The 16,149-nt window shown below is 47.5% G+C and overlaps 4 protein-coding genes across 4 annotated transcripts; 2 read left to right on the top strand and 2 right to left on the bottom strand.

Moving 5' to 3' along the window:
• Nucleotides 1-4,632: 4,632 nt before the first annotated feature.
• On the bottom strand, nt 4,633-6,127 carry H6S33_007439 (uncharacterized protein; the record flags this gene model as incomplete). The annotated part of the gene is made up of 5 exons (XM_044838788.1): nt 4,633-5,045; nt 5,106-5,380; nt 5,440-5,803; nt 5,861-6,016; nt 6,079-6,127. The coding sequence occupies 5 exons, from the start codon at nt 6,125-6,127 to the stop codon at nt 4,633-4,635; spliced, it is 1,257 nt and encodes a 418-aa protein (XP_044688975.1).
• A 618-nt stretch (nt 6,128-6,745) lies between these two features.
• Nucleotides 6,746-7,462, top strand: H6S33_007438 (uncharacterized protein; the record flags this gene model as incomplete). Its single annotated transcript, XM_044838787.1, has 4 exons — nt 6,746-6,768; nt 6,856-6,983; nt 7,190-7,292; nt 7,348-7,462. The coding sequence occupies 4 exons, from the start codon at nt 6,746-6,748 to the stop codon at nt 7,460-7,462; spliced, it is 369 nt and encodes a 122-aa protein (XP_044688974.1).
• Nucleotides 7,463-8,131: 669 nt separating this feature from the next.
• H6S33_007437 (uncharacterized protein) lies at nt 8,132-8,972 on the top strand (the record flags this gene model as incomplete). Its single annotated transcript, XM_044838786.1, has 4 exons — nt 8,132-8,162; nt 8,218-8,340; nt 8,391-8,830; nt 8,880-8,972. 4 exons carry the CDS (start codon nt 8,132-8,134, stop codon nt 8,970-8,972), a joined length of 687 nt encoding a protein of 228 aa, XP_044688973.1.
• Nucleotides 8,973-10,575: 1,603 nt separating this feature from the next.
• On the bottom strand, nt 10,576-16,004 carry H6S33_007436 (uncharacterized protein; the record flags this gene model as incomplete). The annotated part of the gene is made up of 10 exons (XM_044838785.1): nt 10,576-11,248; nt 11,306-11,734; nt 11,794-12,109; nt 12,159-12,957; nt 13,008-13,219; nt 13,278-13,542; nt 13,596-14,090; nt 14,141-14,236; nt 14,288-15,874; nt 15,954-16,004. The coding sequence occupies 10 exons, from the start codon at nt 16,002-16,004 to the stop codon at nt 10,576-10,578; spliced, it is 4,923 nt and encodes a 1,640-aa protein (XP_044688972.1).
• Between the last annotated feature and the right edge of the window lie 145 nt (nt 16,005-16,149).

Below are 16,149 nucleotides of genomic sequence, written 5' to 3'. Positions count from 1 at the left end.
TTCGTCTTGTGCGATTCTAGAAAGTATCAAAGTAGGTGTTGCGATATATCCTGGGCTCTCTGTCTAGAGCTTGATCGCAGCTCCCCATCTCTAGCTTTCTTCTGGTTAGCCATGGCTCTACGTCGCCACCACTAGCTCTCAGCGCAGCCTAAACCCTCTTTCAGAGTCCCCCAAGTAAACTCCTCCCCTGTTCCTAGCTGCCAAATTCTCTGCCCACCCCCCGAAACCCAGCCCAAACCTCACTACAGACCGTTACATCCTTGCTACGTAATCAGCGCTTATCATTAATTACTCACGATCGGAGTCATAGACAGGCTCGGGTCCGGCCGAGTACTACTCGGTGCCTCCGCTTCTGCAGCTAGTAGCTCTATTTAGTTTGTACCTACAGATAACTAGTACAGCTCAGTCCTTAGATTTTGATGCCCCCAACCCAAGCAGGCCATCAATGGGGGGCTTCGGTGGGTGTGCTGATTGCTATACAGGGTCAGAGTTTCCGCTCTCGACCAATAAGAACTCTCCTAGGTGCGCAAAAAATTAAGGGTAGTACATTGTAGAGAAGAGATGACGCGGGGCAGCTTTAGGATTCCTTTGGGTGGTGTGAGCATGAGGGGCAATGTTGATTTCCCCCGTGCGTGCTCTTCCGGTTAATTGTTGTCTCGAATATGAGATTCGATGACCTCGAAAGTGTATCAGTGCTCTACCCGAAGCTGGGTGTGTTCAGGCGGTTGGTTACAGCCTAGTACTAATGTTCATTGATTATCACTCGATTTCGAGTCCTTAAGGAAGCGCAGGACGCAGGGTGGTCTACGAGGCCGTTGGGATGGTAATACGTGTAATAGCTAACAGTAAAGTAGAAGAACAGAGATACTTACATTTCAGTACCGTCGGAGCGTAGGTACATGTAGAATGCTGAGTTCGTGTGTCCATTATTGGCGTTGCTGGCAAAATAATCGTTTCGCTTTTCTACGACGGTTCACGATACTTACATGTATTTACTCGAATTTAAATTTAAGTTACTACTTGTCGAGGGCCTTACATACCCTGAGAAAAGTCAGCCGGTAGCTTCTGGTTGCCTTGATCTTGGTAGTTATTAGCCTTGCCCGGCCTATGCACAGGTACTTGACCTCATGGACTATGCTGGCGCTGCGTTCCCGTCAGAGTCGGAGATCACGAGAGACTAAAGGTGAGAGGGGAGGGGGAGTAGGAGACAAGAGTGAATGGGGTCGGGAGCCAAAGGGAAAATAAGAGCCAAAGAAACCTGAGATGGAAAAGTTCCCAATCTTTTCGTTGTCCCCTCGCTAAGAAGCCAGAGGAAAACAAAAAGAAAGACAACGAGGGACGGAAGCCGAAGAAGAACTAGAAGCCAACAGGAACGGGGACCAAAGAGGAACAGAACCAAGAGGAACAGGAGCCAAAGGGAACAGGAACAAGAGCCAAAAGGAACAAGAAGGGAGCCAAAGGGGCCAGGAACGAAACTGGAAAAGAGCCAAAAAGAAAAAACAAAAAGCTCACTAATCATTTCATCCTCTCCTCGCTATGAAGCCAGAAGACGATGAAATGAGAAGCAAGCTCCGCTTCTACAACCCAACAGGACCAGGCCTTCGAAACCGAAGTTGATCGATAGCCCGGCAGTCCTCCACCTATAGCTCAACTCTGCACAGTGAACTCTGCACAGTGAACTCTGCACAGTGAACTCTGCACAGTGAACTCTGCACAGCGGAGAGCTACAGGTGGTTAATGGTTCGCATTAGCCCCGGAGCCAACAGGGCCGGTCTCTTGATCGTTGTAACGATCATAAGTCCAGTATTCCCCCCTCTCTAGGAGGGCTAATGGCTCCGAGCGAGCCGGAATCCCACTTATTGGAACCTCTACTATTTACCATGGGCCCCTGGTAAATGGCAGGATCCATGGGAGAGGTGTGACCCCTCCCGGAGTGATGAAACTCCTGGATGAGAGGAAAGGAAAGAAGAGGGAAGAAGGGTGACGAGAAGTTGCCTTTTAAGTAGAGCACCATCCTTGGCGTGAGCAAGTACGGCTAGAATGAGAGTTTCCCCCAAGGGTTCTGCACTGTTGTGTTGAGTGTGCATGTCTAATATATGCTAAGTCTCGTTCAAAAAAAAAAAAAAAAAAAAAAAAAAGAATGGCTATGGATTCGGAGGAACAAGGTGAGGGTTCATTTACTATACGTACCCTTTTTTTGTATAAATGTTTTAAAGCACGACCCCCCGTTGGCGTCCAGTCATACATACAGACATTGAGTTAGGGAGTATTTCATACGAAGAGGGAGGAAGAGTAGCAATCTTTTTTACCAGGACTCGAGCCAATGCATGCAAGGGACTTTCTTAGTTTCTAGATTCTATATAGATGATCTTCCCACGAGTTTCTTTCCTACTTTCGACCCCGAACGATTACACGCATATAGCTAGCCCACACTCTTGATTCATATCGTCTTACCGCTTCAGCCGCATAGGGAGAGCTTAGACAAATTCTTCTTTTTAGTGAGGTGGATCATAGAAGAGACGGAGGGGTAACTGGGATCATAGATTATCACTCGGGCTCTGTTGTTTCGAATTAAACTATAAGAAGTAGGAGCTATGATCAAGGATATTAAGACGGACTGAAGATCTAGGAGCCGTGTTGTTGGTACTATGTTGCGTATCGTATAATACAGCTACTTCTCTAGCTACATGTAGCTATAGACTTTGTTCTAATCACAGTTAACCGCAAACCCCAAACGTTCGGTTCGGTCAGTGCGGTTTTGGGCAAATATGACCTTACTTACTTCTTAGCACTTGCTAGTTCTTCGTAGTCAAGCAATCCGGAGTGGTGCGTGGGAGTGTGGGAGCGCGATTTCACGTTTTACCCCACAATATTAATTCGTGAATTGAGAGCTGCGAGGGCTTAAAAACATGATATTGAAGCTGGGTTCGATCCCACACTTCTCAGCTGGAGAACTCGTCTACGCTTCACTGGGGCGTTAATATCTAGACTCAATCTTTCTCGCACTCTGCCTTGGTTCTTCCCTCGCGCCCTCCGTCAGGCAAGCCCCCAATGAACAATACCTGAGAAACTTCATGCTCCAAATTCCCGTAATATTGACACAAGCGTTTTATCCTTTTGCGCCCTCGGTATCACCCAGGACGCAAGAGGGAAAAACGGCTTAACGTAAAATACCCCCTTCCTCCGCACGAGGGGAAGGAAGAGGGCAGGGGGACCAAACGTAAATTAGCCCTCTCCCTCCCCGTAGAGGGAGGGATTGGGCAAGGAGACCTAACGCAACTCGGCCCCCTCCCTCCCCACAAGGGGGAGGGAGAGGGAGGTTGCGCCCTCTCAGCGCCAGCCCGGGCCCAGGCTAGCAGAGGAGAGGGAGGAAGGAGGAGTGGGGAAAGAGATAACCCCCCCCCGGACTCCCTTCATCCTTTATGCCACAGGGGCCAGGAGAGGGGGGGGGGTGAGACCATGCCCCATCGGAGCCCTTTTAATCAAGGACCCACAAGGGGCATGGAGGGAGAGGGCCTCCCATCCCGGCCATTCCAATGGAAACCTTTTACTCAAGGATTCCAAGGGGCAAGGAGGGAGAATGTGGGGGGTGAGTTGCCCCACATGGAGAAGAAAAGAAGAGGGACGATGGAAGGGTTTATATAGATAAATATTTCTCTTCAAGCCCCGTTTTACGTGTACTTAGGATGTGTGCCCTACTGGTGAGTACAGCGAAAGCTTGCTATAACGGTACCTTCTATAAGGGTAATCTCTCTATAACGGTAGCACTTCTCGGTCCTTTTTGCCCGGATTTCAGCACAATCACCTCTTATATAAGGGTAATCTCTCTATAACGGTACAAAATTCCGGTCCCGAGCGTACCGTTATAGCAAGCTTTCGCTGTAGCTTGCTGCTAAGTAGGGGATGGGTACGAGACTAGGTGTGTGCATGTATGTGGTTGTCAAAAAAAAAAAAAAAAAAAAAAGGGCACCGGGCATCTCTGTCTACACTCCACAGCACACAGCGATGCAAAGTCCCCCAGGGATCAGGCTCGTACCCAGCCCTCTTATCGTGCAACTTACTCGTAGGAGGTGGGTACGAGACTACCATCGCATCACGTAGGTGTAGAGGCAATGTGAAGCGGCTATGTACATACATGTAACTGATAAGGTACCGGCGAGTTCATGTATCCAGGAAGACCGAAAGAAGACAGCAATTGCAAGTCTACATAGAGTACGTAAGTCACAACGCTTGAATCATAGAAAATCACCCGCGGCCGGAGCCGACCTTACCGGATTCGTACAGGACCAGGGTTTTCGCCGCAAGGAATAAAAAGGAACCAACTGATATTTTTATAAACCAGGCATTATGGCACACTATAACCTCGCAAAAGAAATATATATATACTGGCAAAACAAGCAAAAACCCTCTATCAATTCACCTCTCCATTTTTAGACCCATCCGCCCCGCCCCATTTTAATTCATGGCCTCATGAAAAAAGCAAGAAGAAATTGACAGAGAAAGAAGAAGAAAAGAATATGATAGTAACAAAAGAAGACCGAAAGTAAGTAGTAAAAGAAAAAAGAGGATAAGCCTGCCAACTAACTACCTAGTTACACCGCAAACCATGAAACCAAACCCCTAAACGTCCTTCTAAGCCTCGATTTCCAAGGACCTTCCAGCCCTCTCTACAGCGTTAGCAGACGCCTGCTGCTCCTTTCCATGCTGCTCCACAACTGCTTCCCTAGCGCCCCGGACAGTCTCCAATATTCCTCTCAAGCTCTGCCTCCAGATATCTAGTCTGCCAGCAACCTCCTCCCACTCGTGTTTGCCGAATGAGCGGTATGTGGATCGGTGGATGAGGAAGGTCTGGTTGAGCTGCGAAAGCTTACCCTCGACAAGACCGGCACGGATCACGTCGATGACCCAAAGCTCGACTTCTTCACTAGGAATGTGGAGGCGTCGGGCGATGATGTTGTAGGGGAGTTCGCGGTTAGGTGCCTGCGAGGCAAGGGAGGCGAGGGTGAGGAGACGGATCTTGCGGAAAGCAATGGGGTGGTCGATACCTACACCCAGGTTAATAAAAGTAAAAAAAAGGGGGGGGGGAAGACTTTAGAAGGACCAACCGTTGTCATCAACCCAGCCGTCGTGCTCATCGTTGAACTCCTCGTAGTCCTCAAGGTCTCCACCAATGAAAACCTCGAGGAGAGCAAACGCCTCAGGGTCAGTGTTGGCAAGCTTTTGTACGGCGTCAAGGGCGATCAGGTCGTCGAACTCGAGGCGAGAAGGAATGTTGACACCGGCCTTGACGAGGCGGAGAGCAAGAGCTCGGGCCTGCTCAGTGGCTGCATCGGCGGCGGGGATGGTCTGGAGAGCCTTGAAAAGGAAGGTGTAAAATTCACTATACCGGGCGAGTTAGAGATAAGTTTATTATTTTTTAACAAGATAAAGTGATCATACTCGTTGTCGCCAGACTTCTCGGCAGTGTCGGCAATGGAGAGGTACAACTCCCTGATCTCCTCGGGGGAGGAACCCCACTCGCCAACCCACTTCTCTACGTTCTTAAGCTGAGGCTGGAGCGTCTCGTACATTCCACAGTCCGAGGTGAGCTTCAAGGTTGTCTTCAAGACCGGGTATCGGAGCTTGCTGTCGGCGGGGAGAACATTGAAGATGGTTGAGAGCGCATGGATCGACAATGCAGGTCCGTTGTGTGGTGATGTAGGAGGGGGGGTCGCAAGGTTCTGGAGAACTGTGGGGAGGAGATTTGGCAGCTCGGCGGAGCTGCGGATCAGGTGGATGAGGAGGTTGTAGGCGGGGATGTACTCTGTCCAATGTTAATATCTGCTTTATATATTTATAGTATGTATAGAAGTTAACCTACCCTTCTCTGGCGCGGAAGAAAGCACGCTACTCGCGTCAACGATCTTCTTGAGCGCCGTCTCCTTGTCCCCAGCCTCAATAAGAGCCTCGAGCTCCGGAGCGAGAGCCTGCGATCCCTTGCGGGTATCGATGTACTGGGCCATCTCGAGGATTTGGTCTACCCTGTCCATTAGCCCAATGCCCTCCAATACTGCATTTTCTACATATCTCGGGAGTTACCGTCGAACGACCCCTCGACCATGAGGGTGTTTATCGTGGGAACCTCCATATTTGCGGTTTGGGTGACTTCGAAATGGCTTCGAGATGTCGATGGATGAGGTTCTTTTTCTGATAGACGTTGTTTAGTGGGGGAGGGAAGTGTGGGCTCGCCAAGACTGCAGTAAAAAAGTTACGCTCAGTTCATGGAGGGGCTACCGGGATGGATAATGCGCCGGGCCGGTAATTTAGGTCACTTGAAGTAGACAATTGGTTTCTATAGACCATGGCCCTGGGAGTTTACACTACGAATGGGGGGTTTATTTTAGATTTTCCGTGTAATTAAGGTCGATGATTTTTAGATATACAAAAGAATCGATAAAAAAAAACAAAGAGTTCGTGGTCCGAAGTCGTGAAATTTCCATATCAGGTGACTAGGGCTGCACCCTTGCCTACACCGTCACAACACCCACCACCAATCCACACAATCACACTCGAATCACAGCTACCCTGCCAAAAGTTGTAAACGCCACTACCAACTCTACGACGACACTCGCCCGCCAACCACGAGATATTCCCTCCGACGAACCCGCCGACAAACCCTTTTCGTACGTCTAAATCGCCGTCCTGCTGCTCGCGAAGGAAATGCTGACTGGGTGGAAAACTAGACACCAACAACTAAACCGCAATCATGGTTAAGAAGAGAGCTTCCAAGTACGGTTTCCCCCAGCAGATAGACGGGACATTGGGGCGCATGTAGGAGATGAGATAATGGGATTGGCTGCTGACCCGGAAAAATAGCGGTCGTAACAAGAAGGGACGTGGTCACGTTAAGCCGATCCGTTGCTCCAACTGCTCCAGATGCACCCCTAAGGATAAGGCCATCAAGAGATTCACCATCCGTAACATGGTCGAGTCAGCTGCTGTCCGTATGTGCACCCATTCACCCTACACTTTGATTTTCCAGCTTGGATATCCAATGGAGGATTAGGAGGAGAGGAGTTTGTTGTGGGGAATAAGAGGAGGAATATATGGAGGGAAAACAAGGGGAAACCGGGGGGGGGGGGATTTGGGAGTGGAATGCTGTTCAGATTGATTGGCAAGATGGGATGCTGACGGTTCTGCGGCGACACAGGTGATATCAGCGATGCCTCCGTCTTCCAGGAGTACACCATCCCCAAGATGTACTTGAAGCTTCAATACTGCGTTTCTTGCGCCATCCACGGAAAGATCGTCCGGTCCGTACATACTTGAATCTCAAACTCCAGCTTCCTCAACTAATAGCTTTCACAGTGTCCGTTCCCGAGAAGGTCGTCGCAACCGTGCTCCTCCCCCAAGGATCAGGTACAACAAGGACGGCAAGAAGGTTAACCCTAACCAGTCTGCCAAGACCGCCACCGCCGCCTAATTGTTTCCTTATATCTCCTAAATAAAAAAAAGTTGGGTGTGAGAATGGGAACGGAGGAATGAAAGAGAGGGAGATCTAACTGTAAAAGTGGGCTCTCTTTTTTTTTTTTGTAGCACAAAAGAATCATTTCTCCCGGGGTGTTGAATTTCAAAGCTTCTTTTTTTTCTGTCTATGATGATAAACAATGTGATCACGATATGGGAAGATTGTTTCTGCTTTTTCTTTTGAGGGTTTCGGAATAGAATCTGATAATCAGATGTTTACTGGGATCTGGATCGTGTGATCATGAGCTCTCACTCGAGATAAATACTCGGTGATGTGTGCAGAAAGCTTCGAGTTCGTCTGGTAAAGACCGGGGCTACTAGTAAAGTAATATTCCTATGAGCTATTATACTTGTATCCGCTCGCATCTCATCGTGCCTAGCAATTGTGACGCCCAATGGCTCCGAGTTACGTTCACCTTATCACTACACCCGATCATCATCAGTAGACTACTACTACTAGTAGTAGTACCAATGATCCCAGAATAGATTTTCCAGGTTAAGTGTCTCAACGGAATTACCCGGCAACTAGTACTAGTAACCACATCACCATTAATAATGACGCCCTTCCCCTCCAGCTCACCATCTTGGTCCTCAATCTCCCCATATCAGCCATTGTATACCCACCATGTTCACCGGAATTGTAGAAACGATTGGGAGTAAGTCCCCTATCTCCCCAATTGCTTACAGCATTCCAAAAACTAACCTACCTAGCTGTCTCCTCCCTCATCCCACAAGACGATACCACCACAGGCGGTGGCGGAACCTCCTTGACCATCTCCAATGCCACTCCAATCCTCACTGATGTCCACCTCGGCGACTCGATCTCCGTCAATGGTTCTTATCCCCACTCATCTCTCACCGAAACCGAGCTAACAAACCCCCAGGGACCTGTCTCACCGTCACTGCCTTCGACAACGACAGCTTCAAAGTCGGCGTTGCCCCCGAAACCCTCCGCCGCACTAACCTCGGCTCTCTCGCTGTTGGCTCCCCCGTAAACCTTGAACGCGCCGTCGCCGGACACGTCCGTTTCGGCGGTCACTTTGTACAGGGCCATGTCGACACCATTGCAACGATATTGTCAAAGACGCCAGATGGAAACGCTGTGACGTTCCGCTTCCAGCCGAGGGACAAGGATGTGCTGATGTACATCGTGGAGAAGGGGTACGTGACTGTTGATGGTGCGAGCTTGACTGTTGTCGCCGTGAGCGATGACTGGTTTGAGGTTATGCTTGTGGCATACACACAAGAGAAGATCGTCACCGCGGCAAAGCCCGTGGGCGGTGAAGTCAACATCGAAGTCGATATGACGGGCAAGTACATTGAGGTGAGTTTACTATCCCTGATTGTTAGGAATGGTGCTTATTTTACTGTAGAAACAAGTGAAGGCGTACCTCGGCGGAGCCGGGGGTTCTATGCTGGAATCACTAGTGGAGAAGATCGTAGAAAGGAAGTTGGCACAGAAATAAGTAACTACATTGTACACGGCCGGATATCCATTGAATATATTACCACCCTGAACCCCAACATAAAACCTGCAATGTGATCATTGACATCCGGTAGGTGCAATGTGGCTCACAGGTTTTGAGATATCAGTCCTGGCTTTGGCTCGTTAGGGTAGGACTTTGCTGAAGGAGCAGAACTGGCTTGAGCTTATTTAGGGCTACTTTCTTTGGTGCGTCATTAGCGCTCGGCAGTGATCAGACGGCCAAGCTCAACTCCTCTGATAGCGATGGATGTTTCTTAGCGTAAATGTGCATGCTTGGATTTCTAGCAAGCTTTCCCCAAATGACCAACGATGTGTAGTTCTTCTACTCATTGTAGTCCAAAATCCTGACCGTACTCAAGAGCAATATCCAACATTTCATGGGGGCTCATCTTTTATTCTTTCTCAAGGATTACGTGTATGTGTTGTACGGTCCTCCTCCAGGGAATAATTAAGTAATGAATGGGGTCCTTGAGTTACCACAGCCTCAATGGGAGCCTGAATTTATGAAGATTCAATGATCTGGCATGCGTCTTCGGGGCGTGTGGAGCCTACGCTATTTCTATGCCTTGTCTTGAGCTGGCAATATGCCTCTGCACAGACCTAAATAGTCCAATGTAACCCAAGACACCTACTACCCTCCTTGACTTGATGTGCCTGTGGTACCAAGTACCTAACATGGCCTACCCTCGGCAGGCATAGACCCATCATCTTGCATATATGTCAGCTCTAGCTAGAGGAGTGAGGCGTGGAGAACCGCTCATATTCTGGTGGGATATCTAGAAATGGAGAATGGCCCTACTATGATCCAGGAAAGTTGCAGCATAAATTTGGGAGATAAGCATACCCGTTATCTACTTCCTCTCTGCGGTCAGCGGGTGTCGTTATTAACTACAACCGTAGACCGTTAGTACTAGTCACGTAGAGATCCTTTAGTGGGAGAGGTGGTAGGCGCGGGGCAGAGAGGGGGAAAAGTATATTTTGGTATACCCACTAAGATGTCGACCGGCCAACCAGGCGGATGGATACACGCGGGGACGGGGGGGCTCCAACCCGGAGTGTCATATTTTTATCAAAAAAACAACGTACTGCCGCTTCGGTGCTCTCTCTTATCCTAGCATAACCCCCCTATCGTGTATAGATGTCGTTTTGTCTCGGGCATATACAAAGCGCACAAGATCAGTAAGAATTCCGTGAGGAGTTATGCACATTGTACACCGTAGAGGTAATGTAGAAGATAAGTGGTATATGATTAACGGAGACCAATAACTAATTTATCATTTGCATACTCATCATCGTACACGAGTACACTCTACGTGTCCTCCAATAATACATACTAATATACAGGCTTGAGGTTTTGTTTTCAGAACCCCAGATCTACAACGCATAATCCATAATCGTTCAAAAACCGCACGCCCCCCCCCCCCCCAAAATTACCTTCTAATAAATATTACCCCCTCCAATAAATATTACACCACGGCCGCACATAAGAACATCCAATGTTACAGGTTTCAAAAAGAAAAGAAGAAGAAGAAGAAGAAGAAGAATATAAACAAACCAGCACACAAAATAGTTCAAAAATGAAATTAGACCATCTCATTAACGACATCCCTCAAAATTGGCCTATTTCCCAAGAAGTCTGCCCTCGACGTAATATTTTTTTTCCCATTAATAACCTTCACCAACTTCGCCGCTCCCCCTTCAGAAGCACTTCCAGAAGCACCTCCGCGGTTTTCCTGTCTCTGAGATTGGGACTGCGTTTGGAGTATGGGCATGATATGACCTGCCTGCGCCTCTGCCGGTAGATCGTACACCCATTTATTCCTTTCCATCAACCCCACAAAGCTGGCCAATAGCTCATTGGTGCTCAATGTTGTCTTACTCCCCAAAATTATTAACTTTGTCTTGGCCCTCGTAAACGCGACATTGATCCTCCTCCAATCTCGTAGCAACTCGCCAACATTCTGGTCATCGTTTGAGCGAACAAGTGAGATGATAACCACTTCTTTGTCGCGGCCTTGAAATTTGTCTGCAGTGTGCATTTCGACAGTAGGCCGACTGCGGAGGAGGTTCTGGATGATTTTGATTTGAGAACGATAGACGGATATAACACCAATGGAGGAAGGATCGATTCCAGTTGTAATAAGCCCTTCGACGAGCTGAAATGCAAGCTCAGCTTCAACAGGATTATTGATTCGATCACCTCGACGCTCTTCACGAGCGGGGACGGTATCAGTATTGATGAAACATGCTTTCACACTTGAAGACACGGAAGGTTAGCAATCATAATCAATCACTCGGTATTAAACGCCATACTTCTCGCTCAACAAATCACGAATCCAGCAAGGACTGCCAGTACATGTTTTTGACTGGGAGTGGAGTCTATCAAGTCCTTTAATACTCGGAATTTCAAGCTTCTTGTTCGCAACCTGCTCATTCCCGCACTTAAGCATTCCGTTATAAATGAGTTCATTTGACAGAGTCATGATCTCTTTACACATCCTGTACTGGTGTTCTAGGTTGACAACTGCCTGCGGATGTGCTTCGCATAAGAGCTTGAATAGACTGATATCTAAACCTCCTTCTCGAGCCTCCGGATTCCTTACGAGCGGTGGTAATTGATAGTGATCACCAACAAGGATGAAAGTAGTAGCCATGCGGATAGGTCCCAAGCAGACGGGCAAGGTGATCTGAGAGGCTTCGTCCACTATACAATAGTCGAATTTTCTTTCATTGAAGATAGTGCTGAAATGATGTTAGATGCTAGTGCCTAGAGATATTGGACAAGATAGAAATCAACTTACTGGTTAATACCCAAACACGTTGTTGCCACGACCTTTGGCTTGTGGAAAGCATCATGGATTTCCTTAAATGTTTTCCTCGGGGTCTCTGCTAGCTGAGCAAATCCTTTTACCAATGGATGGATCTTAGCCCCTGAGCCTATTCGCAAGATATCAATGTTGTCGTTCCGAATCTTTAGGAGAATGTTATCAACAGCCGTGTGGGTGTACGAAGTCAAAAGTACACTTTTTCCCTGGTTTACCAGGGCTCTTATGATGTGTGCAATAGTTGTCGTCTTTCCCGTTCCAGGCATTCCCAACACAAGCGCATAATCATGAGCTGTTAAATCAGCAATAGTATCTAATTGCAACAGGAAACTTAAACATACCGGTCATAACTTTCTCAATCGCTTTTCGTTGGTCCCCGTTCAAGCTTTCAGCGTTTTCTAAGGTATATGCTGTTGGAGAATCCTTGAACTTTGGCGTCTCAAGGTCGATAATCAATCTCCGATACTTTTCTACTGGGGTTGTCACCATCATCTGTATAAGATTATTCCTCACGGTAGCCATGCCGTTACTAAATTCGTCTTTGTCTAGCCTAAACAGCATTTCCTCGTCTTGAGCCTGTAATAACCAAGCATCCAGCGGCTTCTGATCATTCTTTCCGTCCTTCGTAACCTCCATAATCCCTGCAAAGACCTGATTCTTTTTACTGTCAAATCCTGGCTCTCTCGTCCTAGCATTATGAAGTCTCCTATCAACCTGCACCGTAATTTTATGGCTTCTGATATCGGTGACATATCCCAATGCCAACGCATAGTGACTCTTCTCGTCAGAAATCACGATTGGCTCACCAAGACTGATCTGGGAATCCAGAAAGGTAAGTGTGGGGTCGTTGGTCTTCTTGTTGAATGAGTACGTGTACTTGGTAATCTTTCCGGAGGATTCGTTCACCGAAACCGAGCCAGGCTCGATCACAAGGTTTCCAAAACATCTTCCTACAGCTTCTCTTTCAGAGCTGATCATCCCCCAAAGCTCCCTACGGAAACGGAATAGATCCTTTTCTTCTTTAGATAATAGAGTGTCCCAATGTTTGAAGAATTTTGCGTCAGAATTGCCAAGGTAATGGGTCATTTCTGTGAAGGCCTTTTCAGCACCACTGGTTTCAGGGGTTCCATCTTCCAAGAGCTACTAAAATCAGCATGTGGTTATTAAAAGTTCTTAGAATATAAAATTACCTTGTGATAAATGAAACATGGTGTTTTGGCGTAGCATCTTTCGCATGCATTTTTATTGCGTAGCATTTCAGGAAGAGCTGTACGATTACGGCTGTAGCTAGCAATTTCATTACGACCAATGATCATCCCGCGTAACTCGTCTCGAATTGCCGGGACACGAATCATCTCTGCTCTCTCAATGTAATACAACATCCCGCACGCCACATCGATGTCTGTCATCAATAGATCAGCTAAGCTTCTAATAAAGACGGAGAAATGCTTGATACGAACCGTAACGGTCTGACATCAGGAGGGTATAGAGCATAGTCTGTGCCCTGTGCATAGTCGAGCTTGAATTTTTCCCACTCTTTAGCTCTAGAGGGATTGTCAAGGTCTTTTCACCGTTACTATCGATGATTGTGGATTGAATTGTCGCATCAATATTACCCTTGAGTCCATACATGGGCGACCAAATATGTTCCTCAATATCAAGCAACTTGTTTACGGCAACAATAGGAGCACTTTTACCACGGTGATCTGTTACTGTGGCATTATTCTATAGGACTATTAGTTTTGCTCTGGTTATCAAGGGAGTCAATAATTCTATACCTTTGGCTTCAGTGCCACAAATGTTTTTGCCCAATCCTGTATTAACCAGGACTTCGACCTCACATATTTCGTCGCAACAGGTATTTCCTCGTGGAGAACATAAAGGCTTTCAACATGCTCAACAACGAGTTTATCTATAACCTCATTCAGATAAACAGTTGAAAAATCATTTGCCATTAACGCCGCCTGAAATAAGGCGTGTAGAATATTTCCGTACACTAGCGGCCTGCTGACATCCCCTGCTGCTTTTACACGATCCTGCATGACCGATTTCCGAACACAGCTGAAAGAGTCTGCTACCACTGTACATGAAACGAGAAAGTCGGGATGCAAAATGATCATGTTGTGGGCGTTGTCGACGATACATGTACGGGATGAATCAAATGACCCGATTAAATGTAGATGATCACCTTCAACCACGATCGTATCATACCAGTTCTCGCGAAGTTTGATGATGCACTCAACTTTCTCTTTTTCGGCTTTCACTCTCAATACCTAAATGATTTAGACTCTTGAATATATAGGATTTGGAAAGTGCGGGAAACCTTCTCTTCCCGGTCTGCATTATTTTTCCATATCCAGCTTCCCAGGGAAATCTCAAGAACTAGATACCTTCTTATGCTTTTTGGTTTTAAATCTTTCTTGAAATCATTAGACGCCCAACGAAACACGATTGGGGAGACATGACGCACCAGGCCATTAGATAGTTCCAGTTCTTCGTCATTCCACTCATCAAAATCAATATCACCAAACTCCTCCAGGACCTGGGATGCTGCAATCTCAGTTGCAGTTTTGTGATATTCGGCCCGTGATTGAAAGAGTTGGCGTTGTTGATCAGGGCTTGATGTGTTTGGATTATTTACAGTCGTTTGGGTTTCATATTTCGAGATGAGGTTTTCGACACCAGCCGCAAACTCGTCATCGTCGTCATCGCCGAATTCATCCTCATCCTCTTCTTCTACTATCCTTTTCTTAACAGGAGTCAGAATCTGCTGTCTCTTTCCTGAAGGTAGCTCCGGCTCTACGACAGGGTCTCCTGCTAAGGAAGCCATGGTCTGATGCGCGCCTGTGCTGTTTTCTGCGAGCTCTTCCGCCTTATCCAGCATCATCATATCAATATCATCGTCATCAAAATCTCCAAAGTCTTCGGAGTCAGAGCTAGCGATATGCCCCTCTTCCTTATCATTACTATTATCGTCACCATCACCGTCGCCGTCGCCGTCGTCGCCCTCGTCATCGCTCTCTTCGGCTTGAGGATTGATCGTATATGTCCTCCCACCCCCTCCCCGACGAATTGGAGAGGAAGTACCATCAAGAGAATTTTCGTGTAATGGTGAAGAGGATAGTATGTTTGGCATTGAGGAGGGTTTCTCTAGCGTTTCCTTCACCTTATCTACCAATCGACTAACCCTCGACAATCTCGACGGTCCGGGTGCACGATTTCCAGGCTCTCCTTCGCTCCCAGTAGGCCCTTCAGGGACCTCATCTAGCTCAGAGATATCTTCGGATGAGACTATTCTCCTCCTCTTTAACCGCGTTTGCGGCCAGTCCGGCCCGCAACTATACGCCCTTCTCAATCCCAGAGGAGATTGGTTCGTCCCTTCAGCCCCAAATAATCGTGCGGCTGGATTGGCGTCGGGGTTTGAACCGCTTGAGTTACCAGTAGTCGAATATTTGCTCCACAATTGCATTGCTGGATCTGCCAAAGGTGTTTTAAGAACGCCCAACCGCTGAAGGTTGAATGTCTCTCCACGTTTCTTTCCAATAGGAGTTACAACATTCGGCGATGCAGTTCGCTTCTTGCCCCGTCTGCCTTTCTTTGGCGCAGGTGTTGTTTGTGAAGCACCATTTGGTGTCCCCCGAGGCGACATTTGCCACATGATTCGATCCTCGGGCGAATCTCTTGCTTGTAGAAGAGCCTGGGTGGGGGTCCCCTCATCACCAATTCCTATCAAATCCGATAACTGTAGTCTTGGGGCTGGAGTTTTGGGACATTCTTTCATCGCATCAGACCCCGGGATTGGTGTTTTTGAGTTGTTCTTTGAAACCTCTAAATCTGCGTCATCATTGTCATTCCCACCTCCACCTCCAGGTGCATTTCCGGGCTTTGTTGCTGCTTTAATTGGCGTCAATGGCTTGTTGAACGCGAAAGCTCCTAGCTTAGATTTAGTCTCGGTGGAAACTGGAATAGAGCCGGCTGCCGAATTCGTTCGAGATGCATGCGATGAAGGATCACGCTGTTGTAGAGCGTTTGGGTTCCTTTTCCAACGTAGGGCACGCTTTGAGTACAGTTAGTAACAAAATATGCATACGGCCAGTGCTTGAATGTCAATGGCACGGGGGTGATAGAAGAGGTACTTTCGCGGAATGGTCCGTATCGAAGAAGCTCGTTGTAGGCTTTCGAGACATTGTATAGAAGAGTGTGAAGCTGGTAGATGGTGAACAATTAAGGCCGTAAGGATAATAACTGATATATTTAATTTAAAAAGAGAAAAAAGCAACCAGTTGCAGCGAAAGAAAAATAAACGAACGTCAAACGTTGAACGTTGAGGTG

This window comes from Morchella sextelata (assembly GCF_020137385.1).
Source record: "Morchella sextelata strain SCLS chromosome Unknown scls_23, whole genome shotgun sequence".
Classification (NCBI taxonomy): Eukaryota; Fungi; Ascomycota; class Pezizomycetes; order Pezizales; family Morchellaceae; genus Morchella; species Morchella sextelata.
This window is presented reverse-complemented; position numbering and strand designations above follow the sequence as displayed.